The sequence below is a fragment of the Pleurodeles waltl genome, chromosome 4_1 (assembly GCF_031143425.1).
Source record: "Pleurodeles waltl isolate 20211129_DDA chromosome 4_1, aPleWal1.hap1.20221129, whole genome shotgun sequence".
Lineage (NCBI taxonomy): Eukaryota > Metazoa > Chordata > Amphibia > Caudata > Salamandridae > Pleurodeles > Pleurodeles waltl.
In genome coordinates this window covers 153,836,502-153,854,847 of record NC_090442.1, presented here as the reverse complement: position 1 = coordinate 153,854,847, position 18,346 = coordinate 153,836,502, and the positions used below count along the sequence as shown (strand labels likewise).

Below are 18,346 nucleotides of genomic sequence, written 5' to 3'. Positions count from 1 at the left end.
ATCAGAAATAGAAGCTGCTATATAGTTCTCCCTGACCTGGAGGGATGCTTGAATGCTTCTTTGTATAAACTGGTAGATTCCTTTCACGTGCCTCACCAATAACAGCCAGACTCCTGCAGCACACGAGGTTTCTCTACTCACACAGAGGCAGGACGAGATGCAATAAATTAGGAACCACATGGGCACATGTGCTTCCTGTTTTAGGACTATTAATGAGTGCCCCTTTTAAATTGCTCGTGTTTTTTTTTTTAAAAGGGCAACATTCAGACACTGAAGTCCCCAACATAAACCAGCTTCACCTAAAATCGCAGGTTCCCCACTTTCTGCTTATTGTGGGGGTGCTTTTTCTGTATTGTGGAAAATGCTGGTATAGGGCTGGAATTCACAGGGAAAGTGAGGTGGCTTTATGTGGCACAAGTAACTGATAAGATCAAATATGGGGTTTTGTTTACAACCCGTTCCTCATCTGGCTAGACTATATAAGGGCTGCCCCTTATCAGTCCTATTATTCCTGCCAGCTCTTGAGCTCCTGGCAGCAGCTATTCATCAGAGTGGTGGAATAGATGGGATAGTGACAGCAGCTAGCCAATAGAAACTGTTCCTGTATGCAGATGATATTCTCACGTTGTCAAACCCATCCTACTCAATGCTAACCCTGCTGCCCGTAATCACCAACATGTCATCCTTTTGCAGATACCAGGTTACCTGGACCCGTCCCCACCACCACCACAAGTGAGCGATAGATAGAAGGATATCCGTCCCACTGTGTTCCAAAGAACTTGCAATAACTCTGTTTATTGGTTAAATAGGCATTGAAGGGCATGGTTCAAGATGGCGTAAAAACACTACTACAATAAGCAAGGGCTTCCAATCTGACATAGGAGCTCCTGAGAACTGAGAATACAAGCAGTAAAAAAACGAATACTGTGCCCAGGTGCCTATTGAGGGAGATAGAGTCTACAATTAAATGGTTCATGTGAAATGGAGTAAGACCAAGGCTTAGGCTCTCAAAGCTACACGCTACAACCACCTAATTTTAAATCTGCTACTCGTCAGGTAGATTATTGCGCCTGTGCCATGTTTATCACATTGCAGGTAGCACCCAAGCTTGACTAACTATTGATAAACGTGTAATCTGTGAGAGAAGAGATGGGCAAAGAGGCTCATAACAGGGCGGGGCTCTAAAATCCTATCATACAAAGACGTTTTAAGGTGTAAGCAAAATGGGCAATTGCCCAGGGCCCCCACCTTCCAAGGGCCCCCATAGCAAAGTGAACCTTCTCTCTATTAAACCTCTGTCTAGTCTAATTCTCCATCCAAACCTCTCACCCTCTTTGCCTACATCTATCTCTGACTGGTCCAGACCCAGTGCCATCTTAAGGTTATTTGGGGTCCTGGCAACACATTTTTCAACGATTTCTTGTGACTCTTTTAAGGTTTAACATATATATTTAAGTATTGTATGCATCAGACATGCTTGAATTAGGAGCAAATGGGTAATAAAATTCAAATTTATTCTGTATAGGAGCCCCAAAAGTATGTCTTGGCCGAACCCCCAAAATCCTTATGACGACGCAGCTTTCATATGGTTTATTTTGCATGTATGGAGAAGAGTGTGCAAACTGCTAAAGGTGCACTCACATTTTCACGCTGGAGCACCATTGTGAAGGAAGACTAAACTTTAATTGGAGGGGGTACTCTGATTTTTGAACAGTCTGGGCATCCGTAGGCATCAAAAGGGTTCAGAACTTAGGCCCATATTTATACTTTTTTAGCGCCGCATTTGCGCCATTTTTTGACACAAAAACGGCGCAAACTTACAAAATACAATTGGACTCAAATGCGGCGCTAAGAAAGTATAAATATGGGCCTTATTATCTCGGGTTCTCTTTAACTTTTTGAGGATCTGCAAATTGAATAAGTCCTACAACCTTTTCAGAGGCAGCAGTACATTCAACTGTAACACTAAGATAAGCTTAAGGATTTTTCTGCACATTTTGGATTAATTTAAGTGTGTTGATCTTCGGCCTTTTTGGGACTATAATTAAATCACTGTTTTCTGTTCCCCTCTGTAGGGTCATTCGCTTTGCACAGAAGAGGAGTGGACCACTGTCTTGAGTCTTCATGGGGTGGGTCTTGGGAAGGGGCGATTGAAGTTCAGTTTCTTTAAAAAGTTGCATAAATGCTACTTGAAAGTATTCCACCAAAATACTGTGGAAAAAGAATACTGCAAGTCTAAAATATTATTGGACAGAATATAGAATGTATGGATAGTGTTTTTAGGTATATAAGTCCAGATGAAAGTCCCACTTAATGACGTCATTCTTTCCGACTCTTTAACCGCTCCCCATTAACCTCCATTAGTTGCCATAGACAGGCATGTTTGACTTGCATTTAAAGAAGTAAACCACATTCTTATTTTTTCTTTCCTTCAAATTCCTTTTTAGGACTTGGATTATTCATTTTTTACAGCAATGACTTGAGCTATAGATACTTTTACACAGCTCCATGCCACCAACCCTTCATATTAATTTGTCTGTGTGAAGAAGGTGGAGAAAAGACTGGCCAAAGGTACAAGGAAATCCCTGTGCCATCTTGGTGTGCAAATGAAGAACCATGTACAATTTTACGAAGACCTCCTGCTAGTGCTCTGCCTGCTCTCTATATGGGCTTGGAAGACAAGAACCACACTGCTGTTTTTCTCTCCTCATGTCTGGGTCCCCTACTAGAGAATATTTGGGAAGTATCATGACAGCATGAGCTTGCAGTAGCTCTCCAGACACTGCACACCCCTTCACTTGTACCCCTGCTCTGCATCAGAGATGTTACAGGGAACGCGTTTGTCTTTGGTCCCTCTATGATATGGTTTTCCTTTGCCCCAGTCGCTCGCCGCTGTGTGTAGTTTTACCTGCCTGTCCACTGTACTTCTGTTTCCATAAGAGTACCCATCCCTCAACCTCCAATCATCTCTCTGCTTCATTTGGCTGAGGCACTACTTCTCAAGCAGAGTTGCAAGCCCAGTCGGAGTACCAAATAAGAGACGCATCGCCATTGATTACCTCCAGAAATGTTCTGGTGTGCCCAAGAGTATCTCTGGTAAAAGAGTTGTACGGGATCTGGCAACACAACACTCTGTGGCAAGACTCGGATCCTATTGGCACAGCCTCTAAGTACACCCTGCTTTCAATGGTAAGGTTTCCCCTGACATCGTTATTGAATCCTTATGCAGCATTAACAGTGTCTCCTCAGTGGTTTGAGCTAGAATCCCTTCTGATGGAATCTATAGATTATGCAGCAGATGGTGAATTGGCTGGCATATGTATATCTAACTGAATAATACAGTGCATTTCATAATTTCAGTATACCGTCCTTAACTCTATATATATATATACCGTCCTTAACTCTATATATAATACCCTGTCGCATGTATGTCAATTACAACAAAGTTATGATGGCCACCTCAAGGCAATTGATGCATTTTATCCGAAAGTAACAAGAACCTTTCTCATATTAGAGCAACTTGATGGCCATGTGCCACACTCTACAACACACCATGTATGGATGAACATAGTGCATCACCAGTGTACAAAGCTGTGGCTAATGTGGTAGAACAATAAAATACAAACAAGAGCTCCTGGACCACTGCAGTATCCTCATGAGCGATTCATTTCCAGAAGCCAGAATATTATGTAAGCAGCCACCAGACCATAAGTGGGAATCCATAATGAACCCATAGAATAGTGGTTCTTAACCTGGGGTCCGTAACGCCTAGTCAGGGGGTCCCAAATACTTAAAAAATGAGACATTAACATTATATTAATAAAGGATCGACAGATAGATAGATAGATAGATAGATAGATAGATAGATAGATAGATAGATAGATAAAAAGAAAGATAGATGGCCAAAATTTAAATGCCCTGTAAATTTGAAGGAATTTGAGTTGGTGTTTTTAGCTTCTTTGATTAGTTGGAGTTTAATATATTGTCTTTTAGAAATAAAACTAAGGGCCTGATTAGATATTGGTTGACGGGTTACTCTGTCACAACTGTGACGGATATTCCATCAGCCGAAATCCAAATCTCATTATCGTATGGGATTTAGATTTTGGCAGACGGGATATCCATCAATGTTGTGATGGAGTAACCTGTCTGCCAACATCTAAGTCAGGCCCTAAATTTTGAAAAAACTCCAATCTCCTCATTGATATTAAAGATTCAATTTTTGTATATTTTCTGTTTGTGAATTATATAAAGTGTTTTATTTTTGTGTATTTGTTTGATGTATACCTGTTTTTTCTTGTATACTTTTTTTGAGGGTCAAATCATAGAAATTGCTAAAGCTGGGGCCCTGATAGTGATTCACTGGGGATTCACACGAGTGAAAAGGTTATGAGATGCCATCATATAACATTAATCTTGTATTCGTATCAGTACTTCGCCCCTCGGCAATCCGTGTATGATGATTAGGTCAAAAGCCCTTTGGCAGTATATGTGATAGCATTGTTATTCATTTACAAACCCCTTACATATCTGTTTGCTTCTTCAGGTTCTAGTTCCTTTCTGCAGTTCCTCACTGCTAAGATGAGGAAAGCCCAAGACAAGGTGAGGTAGAAAGTCAAGGGTGTGATTGTTCCGTTGAATATATAAAAACTGGTAATCATGTGGTCTTCACGCTAGATTTTTCAGCTGCAGCTTGGCTATCTAATGCTTCCAGCGCCTTGATACCCTCAAAGATACCAATGCATTAGAAATAAATAAAACAAATGAACATACTCTCTACCAACCTACTGGAAGGCGAGAGCCTCCAACACAAACCTCAAAAGACCACTTGCATTTTATAAATAAATGAGCTGTTGGATGTCCTCACTTCAAGGAGCACCTCCACAACTCCCACTTGGCCTCTCAGAGTAGAAAACAATCTCCGGTTCTTGAATCTGAAATAAGAAGCCGGTCTATGCCCACAGGGGCGTAGCTTTGGGGGAGGGTGTGTTTGGGGTGTCACACTCCATAATAAATGAATGCATTCTTGCCTTGGTAGTTGGGTCTGGGTTCCATGAGTTGGGTCTGCTAACTCAGTGTTGGTTTTTCTTTTTGTGAGTCAAAAATGAAAGACAAAACAGTCACCTTTGATGTAAATGGGAGGAGAGAGAAAGAGAGAGCAATGCAGTGAGAAAGAGATACCAAATTTGCTGGCTTGTTTTCAAAATGTGAAACCAGATAACCTGTAATCAATACTGGCTTTGTTTTTCAAAATGTTTAATCCTAGGCACATATTTTGTTTCAGAGTCTCTTTTTTTCTTTATTGTCTCATATTAGCTCAATATTAAATATTTGAGTTAATGATGTGTGCTGTACCAGTGCCTCATATATTGGATACAGTAGGCTGCAATGTGCTGAAGTGAAATGCTTCTGCATGTTAAAGAAATACACTGTTTTGAATTTTGAAGAGATTGTATTGTATTTTTATATTATGTTTGTTGCACAATAAATATGCCAAACATTTTCATGGCTCGGCTCGTGCATGGGCTCAGAGACAAGCCAGATCCATGGCTTGGTTCTGCCTCTCCCTACTAATTTCCCCACGAGCCCTCCTTTATGTGCGACTTGGGCTTCGTACGCACTGTCAGTCACTTGAGAAAATCATTTGTAAAAGGCAAGGAACAGAAACATGGAGCACTGGCCACATGCACCAATTTGACAGATACAAAGAAAAGTGCACACAGTGAAAATGCATTTACAATAATTGACCCCAGGGCAGGGACTCCAGTTGTTGTGTTATATATGGCTGTAGACATGAATTCCCAGGAAGAAATACCAGGCCCTGGTGGGACAGGCAAGGGTGTAGCTTCGATGGGGATGTTTGGCATGTGATATCCCCATCGATGATATCCAAATCTATGTTTCCCTTCATATCTCAAAAACTACTGAACGGATTTACACCAAATAAGCGCAAGCACAATCTGCGTACCAAACGCTAGCTTTCTCCCAAATTTGGTGTAATTCTGTCCAGTTGTTCAGGCTGTAGTCGTGTTCAAATGCCCTATGGGAACCTACATTGAAAACGCAACCTTTTGACCTCCCCCTTTTTTCTCTGCCCCCACTTGACGGATCACCCCAAAACTTTACTTGCGCAACAAGAATCACTGGCGGACAGTTTTTGGAAAATTTCATGAAGATTTGTCAAACTGTGCCAAAGATATAGGCAAGTCAAAAAACGCTTTTTCTATGGAAACATGGTCCTAACTATAACTACCTTCTGGCGACCGTCAGCAGAAAATATATATATATATATATATATATAACAGGTTAGTTACAGGGATGTTATAATTAGGAAATACAAAAAACATAGAAATTCACTTAAAAAAACTAAACAAACCCAAAGTTTACAGGGACGTTATTGTTAGGAAATATATATATTTTTTAAAAACCTTAGAAATTCACACAAAAAAACAGAGGTTACAAGGACGTCATAGTTAGGTTCAGATTTTACACTCACAAAACCATAGAAATTCAGCAGTTAGAGTTATCTCAAGTAACTATAACTCATGCCCGCACCATGCACAGTTTTCTCCTCAATTACTTCACTGCAAATGTTGCAGTGATATTATCAATGATGTCATATATGATGTCATGAGTGATGTAATATGTGGGGTAATTTGCAGTGCATGGTGAGGGTGTGAGTTATAGTTACCTTAGGGCAAAAAGTGACTGGCAAACTAGTTTTGAAAATGTTGTGAATTTTGTCAAACTGCTCCAAAGTTATTAGCAAAACAAAAAACGCTTTCCCTTTGGAAACTAGGTCTTAACTATAACAACCTACTGGCGGCCTACTGATGACCTCATTTGAGATGTCATCAGTGAGGTCATAAATTATGTCATAGAAAAAGTCATGAGTGATTTAATTTGTTCATAAGCAGTACATGGTGGGGGCACAAGTAATAGTTATGGCTGCCAGCTATAACTGATGTATTTCTTTATGTTCAAAATGTTACCGTTGTCACTGAGAAATTCACCTAGCTATAACAGAACTTTAACATTTGTTTTTTTTCCTGTGAATTTCTAAGTTTAAAAAAAAAAATCAAAAACACATTTTTTATTACCTATGTTTTTTCAGTGAATTCCTAGTTTTTTTTTTAACATAAAGTAATAACTAATTACCATATGTAAAAGCAACCCCTCACTGTGCATGGCCTTTGGCCGTGCTTTGTCGTGTGGAGTTGGCCATATGGCCTGACCCTGGGGACCCCATCCCCTGGGGCCCGGTACTCTCTCTCCCGCTCTCTGTATATATATATATGTATATATATATATACACACATATATATATATATATATATATATATATATATATATATAACAAAATCATAGCACACTCAGCACTTAATCGCAGCATCTGTCTGTCCTGAGTCTTGGAAAATCTCTGGATGGATCTACTTGTCAAGTAGCTTAGGTGCGTTACACCACTGACGTAGCTCCTGGTTATACATACTTCTTCATCCAATTCTAGCTTTTTAACCAACAGCACTTTGAATTCTGGGAAAGGTAGTTCTCTAATTTTGCCCCACTCCCCTCCACTGTAAGTCTGTTGGTAAAAAAAAGCCAGAACAAGGAGACTGTTATCAAACATGGCATGGAAGTATTTTCTTATCTATACCTGGGGCTGGTACAAGGCCCCTCATAGTATCTGTACATGACTTTTCACGCACGGACTCCTGTTTTTAACCTATTTAAAACCACTGTGTGCCGAGTATTGTTAGATAAAAAGCTCTGGCTGGCAGAATGTGTCTCATGGAATGGCGCCACTCGGCAGCCGGTGTGCAGAGGTGAACCTTGGAAGCGCACTAAAGAGATGAGGTCGCACCATTGAGCACAGGTGTTGAAATGCCTTCATTGGCACTTTCAGCTGAGGGACAACAGCTATTAAGACGCTTATTCGTCACCCGCGCCCTGGGCACGGGCGTTAATCAACCGCAAAGTAACGAATGTCTTGATATGGTCATACAACGATCAGGGACGTAGCTTGGTCATTATGAATGGGGATGTGAGCTTCAGATTTCTCAACAACCACACTGGAACATCTTATGAAAAACTAAATATTAGAAGCAGGACACAAGGGGAGCTTAAAGGGCCGTGGAAAGAAAGAGGATTGGTGATTGTTAGGGCTACTTATGACACATTACCCGACTGAAAGCACTTCTACCTGACTATTTACAACAGTTATTTGAGAATAAAAACATGTGCCTTAGTGAATATGGTTTGCGGTCCTTGTATTTATATTACTATGGCAAGATATTCCGCTTAACTAAAAAAAGGAACAATCAAAAACAACCTATGGCAATGCCACTAGGTTTGGTTTAAAGGAAGGTAGCATAGTAATGTGAAGTAAATAGCATGGGAAGGGATATGTTTTTGTGTGAAGCAAGGAACTGTAGGCCGATGCCTAGGCCCAGCCCCCATCCACTTAGCTGTGAATGGTCTCTCCTGCTTTCAGCTTCTGCCAAGCTATTTTTCCTTCTGCTCCTCCTCTCTCTCTCTTGTGCGGCCCCTCCTCTATGGCGGTGGAGAGTCACCCCGCTGGTGAAAGCAGAAATATAAAGGGATAATAAAAGTATTTTATTATCCCTTTATTTTTCCGCTTTTGTAGGGCAGGGCCAGTCTCCTCCACGTCAACAATTGGAGGAGGAGTGGTGGTGTGCTTCTAAGTGCGCATGTCAGTTTGCCCGTCAGTCTGAGGCCCGCCAAACTGACATGCGCACTTAGAACTCTCCACCCGGCTGTGTTGCATAGTCGGGTGGAGACCAAGCGCAGTGTTTCTCTCCCTCCCTGAGCAGCATTTCTGCCTGCTCAGGCCAATCCCGGCACTTCTTTCATGCTGTGCAACAGCACGAGAGAAGCTTCTGGGTTGGTTGGGGAGGGACGAAGAAGACGGGAGGCTGCTGGAGCAGTGGAATACGGAGGCAACAGGTACGTTTATGTTTTTTATTGCCCCTCCGTGCCCCCTGCTCTACACGCTGCCCTCCACATCCCCCACTCCGCATGCTGCCCCCCATCCCTTCCTGCCACCAGCCGCTACTGCATCTCACATATCGGACTACCGGCTACTGAAACGTACTGTACCCTGTGGTGGCAAATGTGCTGTTGAAGCCTTTGGCTAGGCATCCCTGCTGATGATAGAAGAGCAGGGTCTTCTGGGATATTGAATACTAAATTAGTGGACTGAACCCCTGCTAGTTATTTAGTATCCCAACTACCATTCTTCTCCCGACATAAACTTACACCTGAGGTGTTGATTCTCTAGGCAGAGATTTATTCGTTGTACTGTATACTGAATCTTGGTGTCTGTCAGATAACAAAGATTAGATTCCTGTGAGATCATAGGGGCATCCAATGAGATATCACATCACTCCCACTTCCCCTTCGATGTTTTTGAAATGATCCACTGATCGTGTTTACCAATTGAAAATTCCTGCTAATCCTTATTAGACCTGTTAAGTTTCCTAGACCCAGTGTCTAGGTTTTCTTCTTTAGGGTCGAGCCAGCGAGTACATGCGCTTGCACATGCGTCTCGTATGCAAGATGCTGTTGTGTATAATAAAGGGCTTGGAACCTGCCTGTCGCTCACAATTTGTTGGTTTGCCTTGTAATTTGTCAAGTTATGACTGGCATCATTTCCGTTTCTCTATGTGGAGCAGGGATCGAGCACTAATTGATTCAACTTAATTAGTGCCTGTCCGGTGCTCCTGACGTGATCAAGATACTATTTGTTCTTTTTAACTTTGAGTGCCTCACAAACAGAAGTCTTGTGACTGGCAAAAATTTGCCCAGCAGGCCAAACAAAATTACAAAGTTTTATTTTTTAAAGCTCATTTTATTTTATTAAGTCGTCTTTTCTCAGTTTCCATGCTTGTTTTTTCGTTTTTGCTTGTGAGTGCTGTTGTCAAAAGATGACAATTAACTTGTTCTAAATACGCGACACCTATTGCATTCAAATGATTGTCGTATTCTGGGACTTATTGTCCTGTTCATCCCATTATAAATCCAGGACTATAACCTAAAAAATGCATAGGAAAAAACTGTACTGGAATACCGACTCACTTTTAACCTAAGAATTTGGCAGCTATGCCTTATTCCACGGAGACGAACTACTTTCAAAGATCTGAGTATTCAGGGATATCCCAATGGAAGGAAATAATTCTTTACAAAAACCCTCCAACCCCCAAAGAAAAACCTAGCACACAAGTGTTCTAAAAACATTTCCCCAAACCAACCCATATTTCATCGTGTACCATATTCCACGAAAGCGCGTTACCAAAAAATCTCTCTATAAGAACATATTTTCACGGCCTGGCAAGCAACGAAGCGAAGACTCAGAGGAGCAAACTGCGCAATGCGTAACTTACGCAGAGGTGAAGGTGAGTAGAACTTGTTCATAAAACATAGACATGTATGTGGGACTATAGACAGTATGGATGTAGACTGGAGGCTCATGCCTCACGTTTTCATAATGTCCACTCAGCAAACCACTCAAAAGTCAAAGGATAGGAAACAAGCCACTTATTTTCGAGTTTATTTTCCTGATTTCAAAATGCACAAGCACAATGCCCCTCCGCCCTAACTTATCTTGTGAAGGTGGATTTATTTAGGTGCAAATTAGATACCATGAAATTGAAATGACTTCCTGGATGTTTGTGTGTACCCAGAAAGTTACTACTTCTGGGGTGCTCCCATAGTTTACTTTTCAAGTCCTTGTCCACGCCTCTCATACATTCCTGGGTGTACCCACTTCCCCCACACATCTGGGCATCATGTGAGAGCAATAGAAGCCTGCCATGCATCACGTTAAACTATTTTACTCCATCAATTTACAGCTAGCAATTTTCAAAAGAGAGGAACATCCTACAATTCATTGGGCCACATGAGGGAAACAAAATACTTTTGTCTCCAAAAGAATTTGCAGACGTAAACCTACGTTCACGGCCAAAAATGCCTCTGTGAATAAGGCCCAATATCCAGACGAATTCACTTCCCACATATTTGAGGACTGGGTTAATGTCAGTCAACCTGAAGCACCCCAGGACTACAAGTCTCATAAAGCTTTAGTTCAGCAATTTAATAAAGCCCGTTGTAAAGCTTAATCTAGACCCTTTAATTTTCAAGATATTTATTGTTAAAAGGCCCTGCCACCCCATGCAGAACAGAAGCTCAGGGTCCAAGCTGCTCCTGCTATGGACAGTGGTTCTTGGAATCCACATACACAGCGTTCCACATAACACTTTGTGCCAGCTAATAAACAGATGTGTCTAACAGAACTATGCGGCTAACTAAGCAACACAACACCCAGGAAACGGAACTCGTGGCCATTGGCAGCTGCTGTATCTGAAAGCCACAACATAGGACAAAATCCTGTTTACGAGAATGTGTGAATTTCTCTCTCTCGGGAACTCGGCTTAATTTTTCCAAATACAACAGTTACTACCCATAGTTAGTAACATTTTTAGCATGTGGATTTTCAAGTTAGAAATTAAGCCTTTCATGCCCCTATTAAGTCCTTTTGGGGGACAAACTGAGCGGCATTAATATTTTTGAAGTTGTGTTGAAGGGTTTTTTAAGTTAATTTGTGAGAAACTACACAATCATTTTCAACGGTACTTAGGCGATCTGGTATTTGCCAGTCCCTTCAGTCTTCTGAAGGACAAAAGCCCTCACCCCCGAGGTTGGTTGCATCATAGGACTTCACCTAACTCCCGGTGGCATCGGCTACAACTCTGCAGGACAGTTTTTTTGTATATACTTGAGGGGATTGTACCCCTGTGCGATTTCCTATCCCCCCCTTGTAATTGATCATCCATTTTGCGCGCCAGCTAGCACTCACGAATAAATATTGCCAATTTGTAGGGGAGAACTACACCACAGGATGAATTTGTAAAGCAGGAACGTCTGCAAACTACGCATAAGCCTACACCAAGCACACCCCTTTCCTACACTAGGAACTATTACAAACTTTGCACACTCCCTATCCTACAACAGGCACTAGTAAAAACGTTGAACACTCCCTTTTCCTACATCAGGGACTAGTAAAAACTTTACACACACCCTTTTCCTACACCAGGGACTAGTAAAAACTTTACACACACCCTTTTCCTACACCAAGGACTAGTAAAAACTTTACACACACCCTTTTCCTACACCAGGGACTAGTAAAAACTTTGCTCACACCCTTTTCCCACACCAGGGACTAGTAAAACGTTGAACACTCATTTTTCCTACACCAAGGACTAGTAAAAACTTTACACACCCCCTTTTCCTACACCAGGGACTAGTAAAACCTTTACACACCCCGTTTTCCTACACCAGGCACTAGTAAACACTTTACACACTCCCTTTTCCTGCACCAGGCACTAGCAAAAACTTTGTTCACACCCTTTTCCTACACCAGGGACTAGTAAAACGTTGAACATTCCTTTTTCCTACACCAAGGACTAGTAAAAACTTTACACCCCCCCTTTTCCTACACCAGGGACTAGTAAAAACTTTACACACACCCTTTTCCTACACCAGGCATTAGTAAAGACTTTACACACACCCTTTTCCTACACCAGGCACTAGTAAAAACTTTACACACACCCTTTTCCTACACCAGGCACTAGTAAAAACTTTGCTCACACCCTTTTCCCACACCAGGGACTAGTAAAACGTTGAACACTCATTTTTCCTACACCAAGGACTAGTAAAAACTTTACACACACCCTTTTCCTACACCAGGGACTAGTAAAACCTTTACACACCCCGTTTTCCTACACCAGGCACTAGTAAACACTTTACACACTCCCTTTTCCTGCACCAGGCACTAGCAAAAACTTTGTTCACACCCTTTTCCTACACCAGGGACTAGTAAAACGTTGAACATTCCTTTTTCCTACACCAAGGACTAGTAAAAACTTTACACCCCCCCTTTTCCTACACCAGGGACTAGTAAAAACTTTACACACACCCTTTTCCTACACCAGGCATTAGTAAAGACATTACACACACCCTTTTCCTACACCAGGCACTAGTAAAAACCTTGCACACACCTTTTTCCTACACAAGGCACTGGTAAAAACTTTGCACGCCGCCTTTTCCTACACAAGGCACTAGTAAAAACCTTGCACACCCCCTTTTCCTACACCAGGGACTAGTAAAAACTTTGCACGCCCCTTTTCCCATCTCCCGCCTCTTGCCCTGCTTCCTTCACTGCATCACCGCTGCAGGTTCTGGAAATGGTGACTCTTCCAGTCTGCCATTAGTCTCTTGCTCTCCACTGCCATCAGTCTTGTTTTCTCGTAAACCTGTTATCTCGTTGTGCCGAAGGTGGGTTAATGTTGACTCAAATTATCTAGAGTTGTTTAGCTGCTTTGACCCTTTTCTCTCTGAAACCTCACGCTGTCTGGTGACAGGTCCACTGCTGCCCACTTAATGGCCTCATATCACGAGGGTCAATATTGGGATCGGATCCCATGAATTACCGGGTGTGCTCTCTGGAGCAGTCCCACTGAAGCCATCCGACTTCACAATCACTTTGCATTCTGGTACCTGTAGTTTATTTTGCCATTATAAAAGCCCAACTAACTACTTGAACTCTCCAGTTTTCGTGCTTCCCTGGCCTGTAGCTCATCCAGTCCAGGTTTTTCCTTAGCATTCTACAGATGTAGTTCCGGACTTATAAAGGGCAAACTGGCCTAGCTGCTCACACATGGGATTCGGAAACTCAAGAGACCTGACATGCAAGTTTTGACAAAGTGACGGGCGATAAGGAGCCAATGCTGAGGGTTGAGCTGTTTGACACTTTCAGCCAGTCCTGCCTTTAGAGCCAACAGCACTTTAAATGCTTGGATTTTCGAGTCCCTGTTTAAATGTTGAAAGTGAAACTACAAGTCCTAAAATGCAAAATCCTGTGTGCAAAAAATCCAGGACTGGCTCAGGATGTCATAAATTCCGTGTTAAGGAGCATCCTGGATGTGGGGGAAAATCTCACAGCCGACATTGGACAACATGAGACCTCTACTTGCCTTCTGGAGATTTCCCTAATCTGTAAATAACACTATGCCATCAGTTCTTTACAGTAATATGATAACTCTTGCCTTTCAATCCACTCCATACACTAATAGTATAATCCCTGCCTTTCTATCCACTATTTACAGTAATATTATAATCCTTGCATTTCAACTCATTTCTAAAGCAACCTGGTAAATGTAGTTGGTAACCCCCTGGTCTTTTCAGCGCCATAAAATTCTGTAACGAGTATTTGAAAACGTGCGCCCGCACCTTTATTCCGTGCAGGATTTTCAGAAACATCACTTTGAATGCCGGGATTTGTAGTTTCACTGTTCTCACTATGTGAGTCTACAAGTCTTAGGGTGCAGAGTCATAGCTGCCAAGTTCCCAGCGTCCATGTGTGGCTAATCAGGGCAGTCATAATTTTTCTTTGAATTCTGGACTTGTAGTTTTATTTAAGCCAGTATAGAAGCAGGGCTCCAAGCCCAGAATTCTAAGACAATATGGGGAATGGTCAATCCACTCACGCATGGATCAGGGAATCTTGTCAGAAATGCAACGTGCTGATGGCTAAAAAAGACAGGACCGGGTTAAGATGCTAGGAGATGATGTCACGTGATCAGTTGATGACTTTGGAACATGGGAGTGATACCCCTTCAGGCCACTCACCGTGAAGCTGGGGTTGTCGAGCCCGTTGCAGCCGTGGTCCTTGCCTGGCAGAGGGATGGTTTCGCCTGAGCCCCTCATGGCAGAATGGCAGGTGGGGCTCTCTCAGGGGGGTAACAGCCTTCGGTGACCGGCGCTGCAGTGCTCTGACGCCTGCTGCAGGGAGCTCCTTCTGACAGTGGCGAGCGAGTGGCCGCCTCTCTCATAGTCCCAAATCCAATCAGTTGTCTCATGTGAAACGCATTAGGGACACTTCCTTTCATGTCGTGGTTGTACAAGAAATAAATGCAAGTAGCTGACCCGGAGCGGCGGGGGTGACTCTGTCCCTTTAACTACTGGGCGCTGCACAGATGTGGGCTTTGTTGGGAAGGGTGAGTGAACACAACGGGGGGTTGCCAGCGGGGTATCCTGTACCTGGGCCCTCAGTCACAGGTGTGCACCTGAAGGAGCAGCGCCCGATTGCTTTGGCCGTCGCCGGTGCAGGGCACAGCACGGGTAGGGCGACCACCTAGCATGGAGGCACATGCTGGGCGGAGACTGAAAACAACATCAGGGCAAAGGGTCACAATTCAGCACAGAAATTCAGGACAAAAGCGGAGTTATAGGGACACACCTTGGTATCTTAAGCAGTGATATACAAGTGAATAAATATAGGTCTGAATCAAATACACGTCAAATTAGGCTCATGTTCTTCTTGTACAGGCATATCCATATGCTACTGCAGTTGTTTAAAACTTGAAAACTGTGAACTGATATTGACACTAAGTTGAAATAAGGGACCATTGCCGCACAAAACTCTGTCATTTTACCAAATCAGTGATGTGTTCATGGATGTGGACATGCAGCTCATGAGAGAGAGGGAGAAAGAGAGCAGGGGAGAGAGATAAATATCATTATAAATAGTATACCAATAGAACCACAGCCTGGGTTGCCCAACTGTACGTGAAGCTGTTATCCTGACATCCTGCTCACCCTGCAGACACGTGAATCTGGCCCATGAGCTGTGCCCTAGGCCTGTCCATCGACATGCTCAGGTTCAGAAACTGTTCTATGCCATAATGGTGCACCCGTTGTGCTGCCAGACTGGACAGTGTACGAGGGTTAAGTATGATGGGTTAACCACACAAAGCAGGAGTACTGAGTGTGTGAATTAGTAGTCCTGATCAGACCTATTGTCTGTCTGCTGACCACATTTGTATAAAGTTCCACTTCATTTTGACCCCTAGACCCTTGCACCCACATTGCATGTACTTGTTGAGTGCTTGTGTGTGTATATATTGTATGTGTGGCTCATGCATGACACGGTCACTGTGTGCGTTGCGAGTATAAGTGCTGGGACCCATAGGTTCTTTTGGATGGCCCTGGTTTAGGATGGCACAAGATGGAGGTGGATACAGTTTCCTCCCACAGTGAAAATATATTGACTGTATTTCAGTAGATGAAAGGTGGAGGCCTAGACACCGCAGGGCGGGAGGCTGAAGACAGGGCTACCCTTAGAAATTCAATAAAGTCCTTCAGCTAGGGGCTGCTGATGAGATTTTCCCGTGCAGTGCCTGTTGGTGGATGGTAGGGGAGAAAGACGGGTCAGCACATCCTGTTAAAGGTGAGGCCGTTCCTTGCAAAGGCCTACCTTCTTGTCTGTCCCCGATTGCTGCAGCAGGAAGACTAGGGACAGCCAGGTGCAGTCTTCACATTTAATTGAGACCATGTTTTGGAAACTTCTGCTTGGAGTCAGGATCCTCAGCATCTGCTGTAACAGCCATCACTGCACAGAAGCTGTGTCTGTGCAGCAGACAAAAATTACATTTGAAAAGAAACCACTCCAAACAGGTTCCAGGACCCTAGACAGTGGATTTACATCCCTTGCATGGAAAATGAGAACACAAATGGAACCCCAAATCACCACACATTTTTTCTGTGCCATTGATCAAGAAAGGGGGTGCTCCATGGAGCTCCAGTGTGACTAGGGCTGGCGTCTGCGTGAGAGCCATCCTTTCAGAGGTGAGGGGACATCACCTGAACTTTTTGGAGAAACTAAGGGAGTTCCTAGCAGCTAGAAGCCTGCTTCTCTGAGAGAAGAAGAGCGCCTATGTTACCGCTTCTAATGAAATATAACATCTATTGATAAGAATAGAGCTGCATGTCTTGTAAGAACACTCCTGTTATATAACAAGGCCGCTACTAATGGTCCCAAAATAAAGGTACCACTGCTAGCGCTGCCACTGTGTAACAAAAAAATAGGATGCGGTGGCGGCGCAGGGGGCTTGTAAATGAGGCTCTGAGCCTCAGTGAGCACTGGCGCCTTCTTTTTTTACCAGTGAGTAGCAGCAGTTTTGTTTTACATCAAAGTTCACGCCTTGATCTCCAGTTAAGAATAAGAATAATAAGAATGGTCTCCAGCTAATACTGCAATCTGCAACTCAGGTAGCCCAACTCAGGTAGCAACGAGACACAGGAGAGTAGTTAATACTATATTTCTCAAAATATGTACAGTGTTCACCTAGAGTTTGATCCTATCACCAATTCACCCATCCATCCATCCATCTGTTCATATTACCAGTTCACCCATCCATCCATGCACATTTCAAGATCTATCCATCTTTTCCTTCCACGCAACCATCTTTCCATTCATCCACCCACAAAGGTCTATCTATCTTCTAAGGCAGCCATCTATTCATCCATCAATTTATCTACATCCTTTCCATTCATTCACCCATTTTCTATCCATCAATCCATCCACATACTCATCCATGGATCTTTCTATCAATCAATCCACCTACTCATTCACCTACTGATTCATAAGCCTTTCCATCCATCCACCTACCCATTCATCCATCCATCTGTTCATCCATCCAACCATCTCAAATATAAACATCAAAGTAATATTAGAACATGTTCAACGTAAATGAAAATATGCTATGTGTGTGAAAAGATAACTGCCCTTTACATGACAAAGAAAGACAAGATCAGAGAGAAGACTTGTGAGACCGTTCGCCTATTCACGCTAAATGGTCGGAATCCGGCCGATATTAACCCTGCATGGACAAGATCCTCCGGAAAGATGATATCATATCTAGATTACACACTGGTTAATCCTTCACTTTATAGGTTTGTGAGTGATTTCAGAATCTTGTACAGTGCGGAAAGCGACCATAAACCACAGGTAATGAAGATATGATCCACAGTGTGTAAGCCGGAGAAAGTGGTATGCCTTAAAGGGGAGATTGGCACTGAAAATCTTAAGCGATTGAAATGGTCATCCAATTCTATCAAAAGTCAAGTAGAAGAGGCACTGCCCAGACAGGAGTCCATGGTCACAGGATCCACAAATTTGATAACAGTTTGGGAGACCTTCGTTAAGGATCTTACAAATCAAGGCCTCTCGAAAAAAACAAAAAAGGGAGCCCAATTGAGATATCTTAACGGTGTACATATGCCACGCACAGTCCTCATAAGGAAAGCAGCTGTAGGTAGGCTGCTGAGGCAATTGCGCAAATCTCCCAAGGATGGAACATTATTAAGTACCCTTCTAGAGCAAGGGAAGCTCCTAAATATGGTACTTCCAAAATCTCCAGCAGGAAACACCATGGGCCAAGCTGCACTACGCGTCAGGACTATCAGACTCAAAACGTATCTGGAAACTGAT

At 42.9% G+C, this 18,346-nt stretch overlaps 1 protein-coding gene across 1 annotated transcript in view; it reads right to left on the bottom strand.

Annotated features, from left to right (window-relative positions):
• Positions 1-14,858, bottom strand: part of LOC138287494 (solute carrier family 23 member 1-like) — a 241,569-nt gene extending 226,711 nt beyond the window's left edge. The window contains exon 1 of the mRNA XM_069227947.1: positions 14,704-14,858. Within this exon, the coding sequence (XP_069084048.1) occupies positions 14,704-14,781 (78 nt within the window). The 5' untranslated portion in view covers positions 14,782-14,858. The remainder of the gene's footprint in view (positions 1-14,703) is intronic.
• Positions 14,859-18,346: the final 3,488 nt, after the last annotated feature.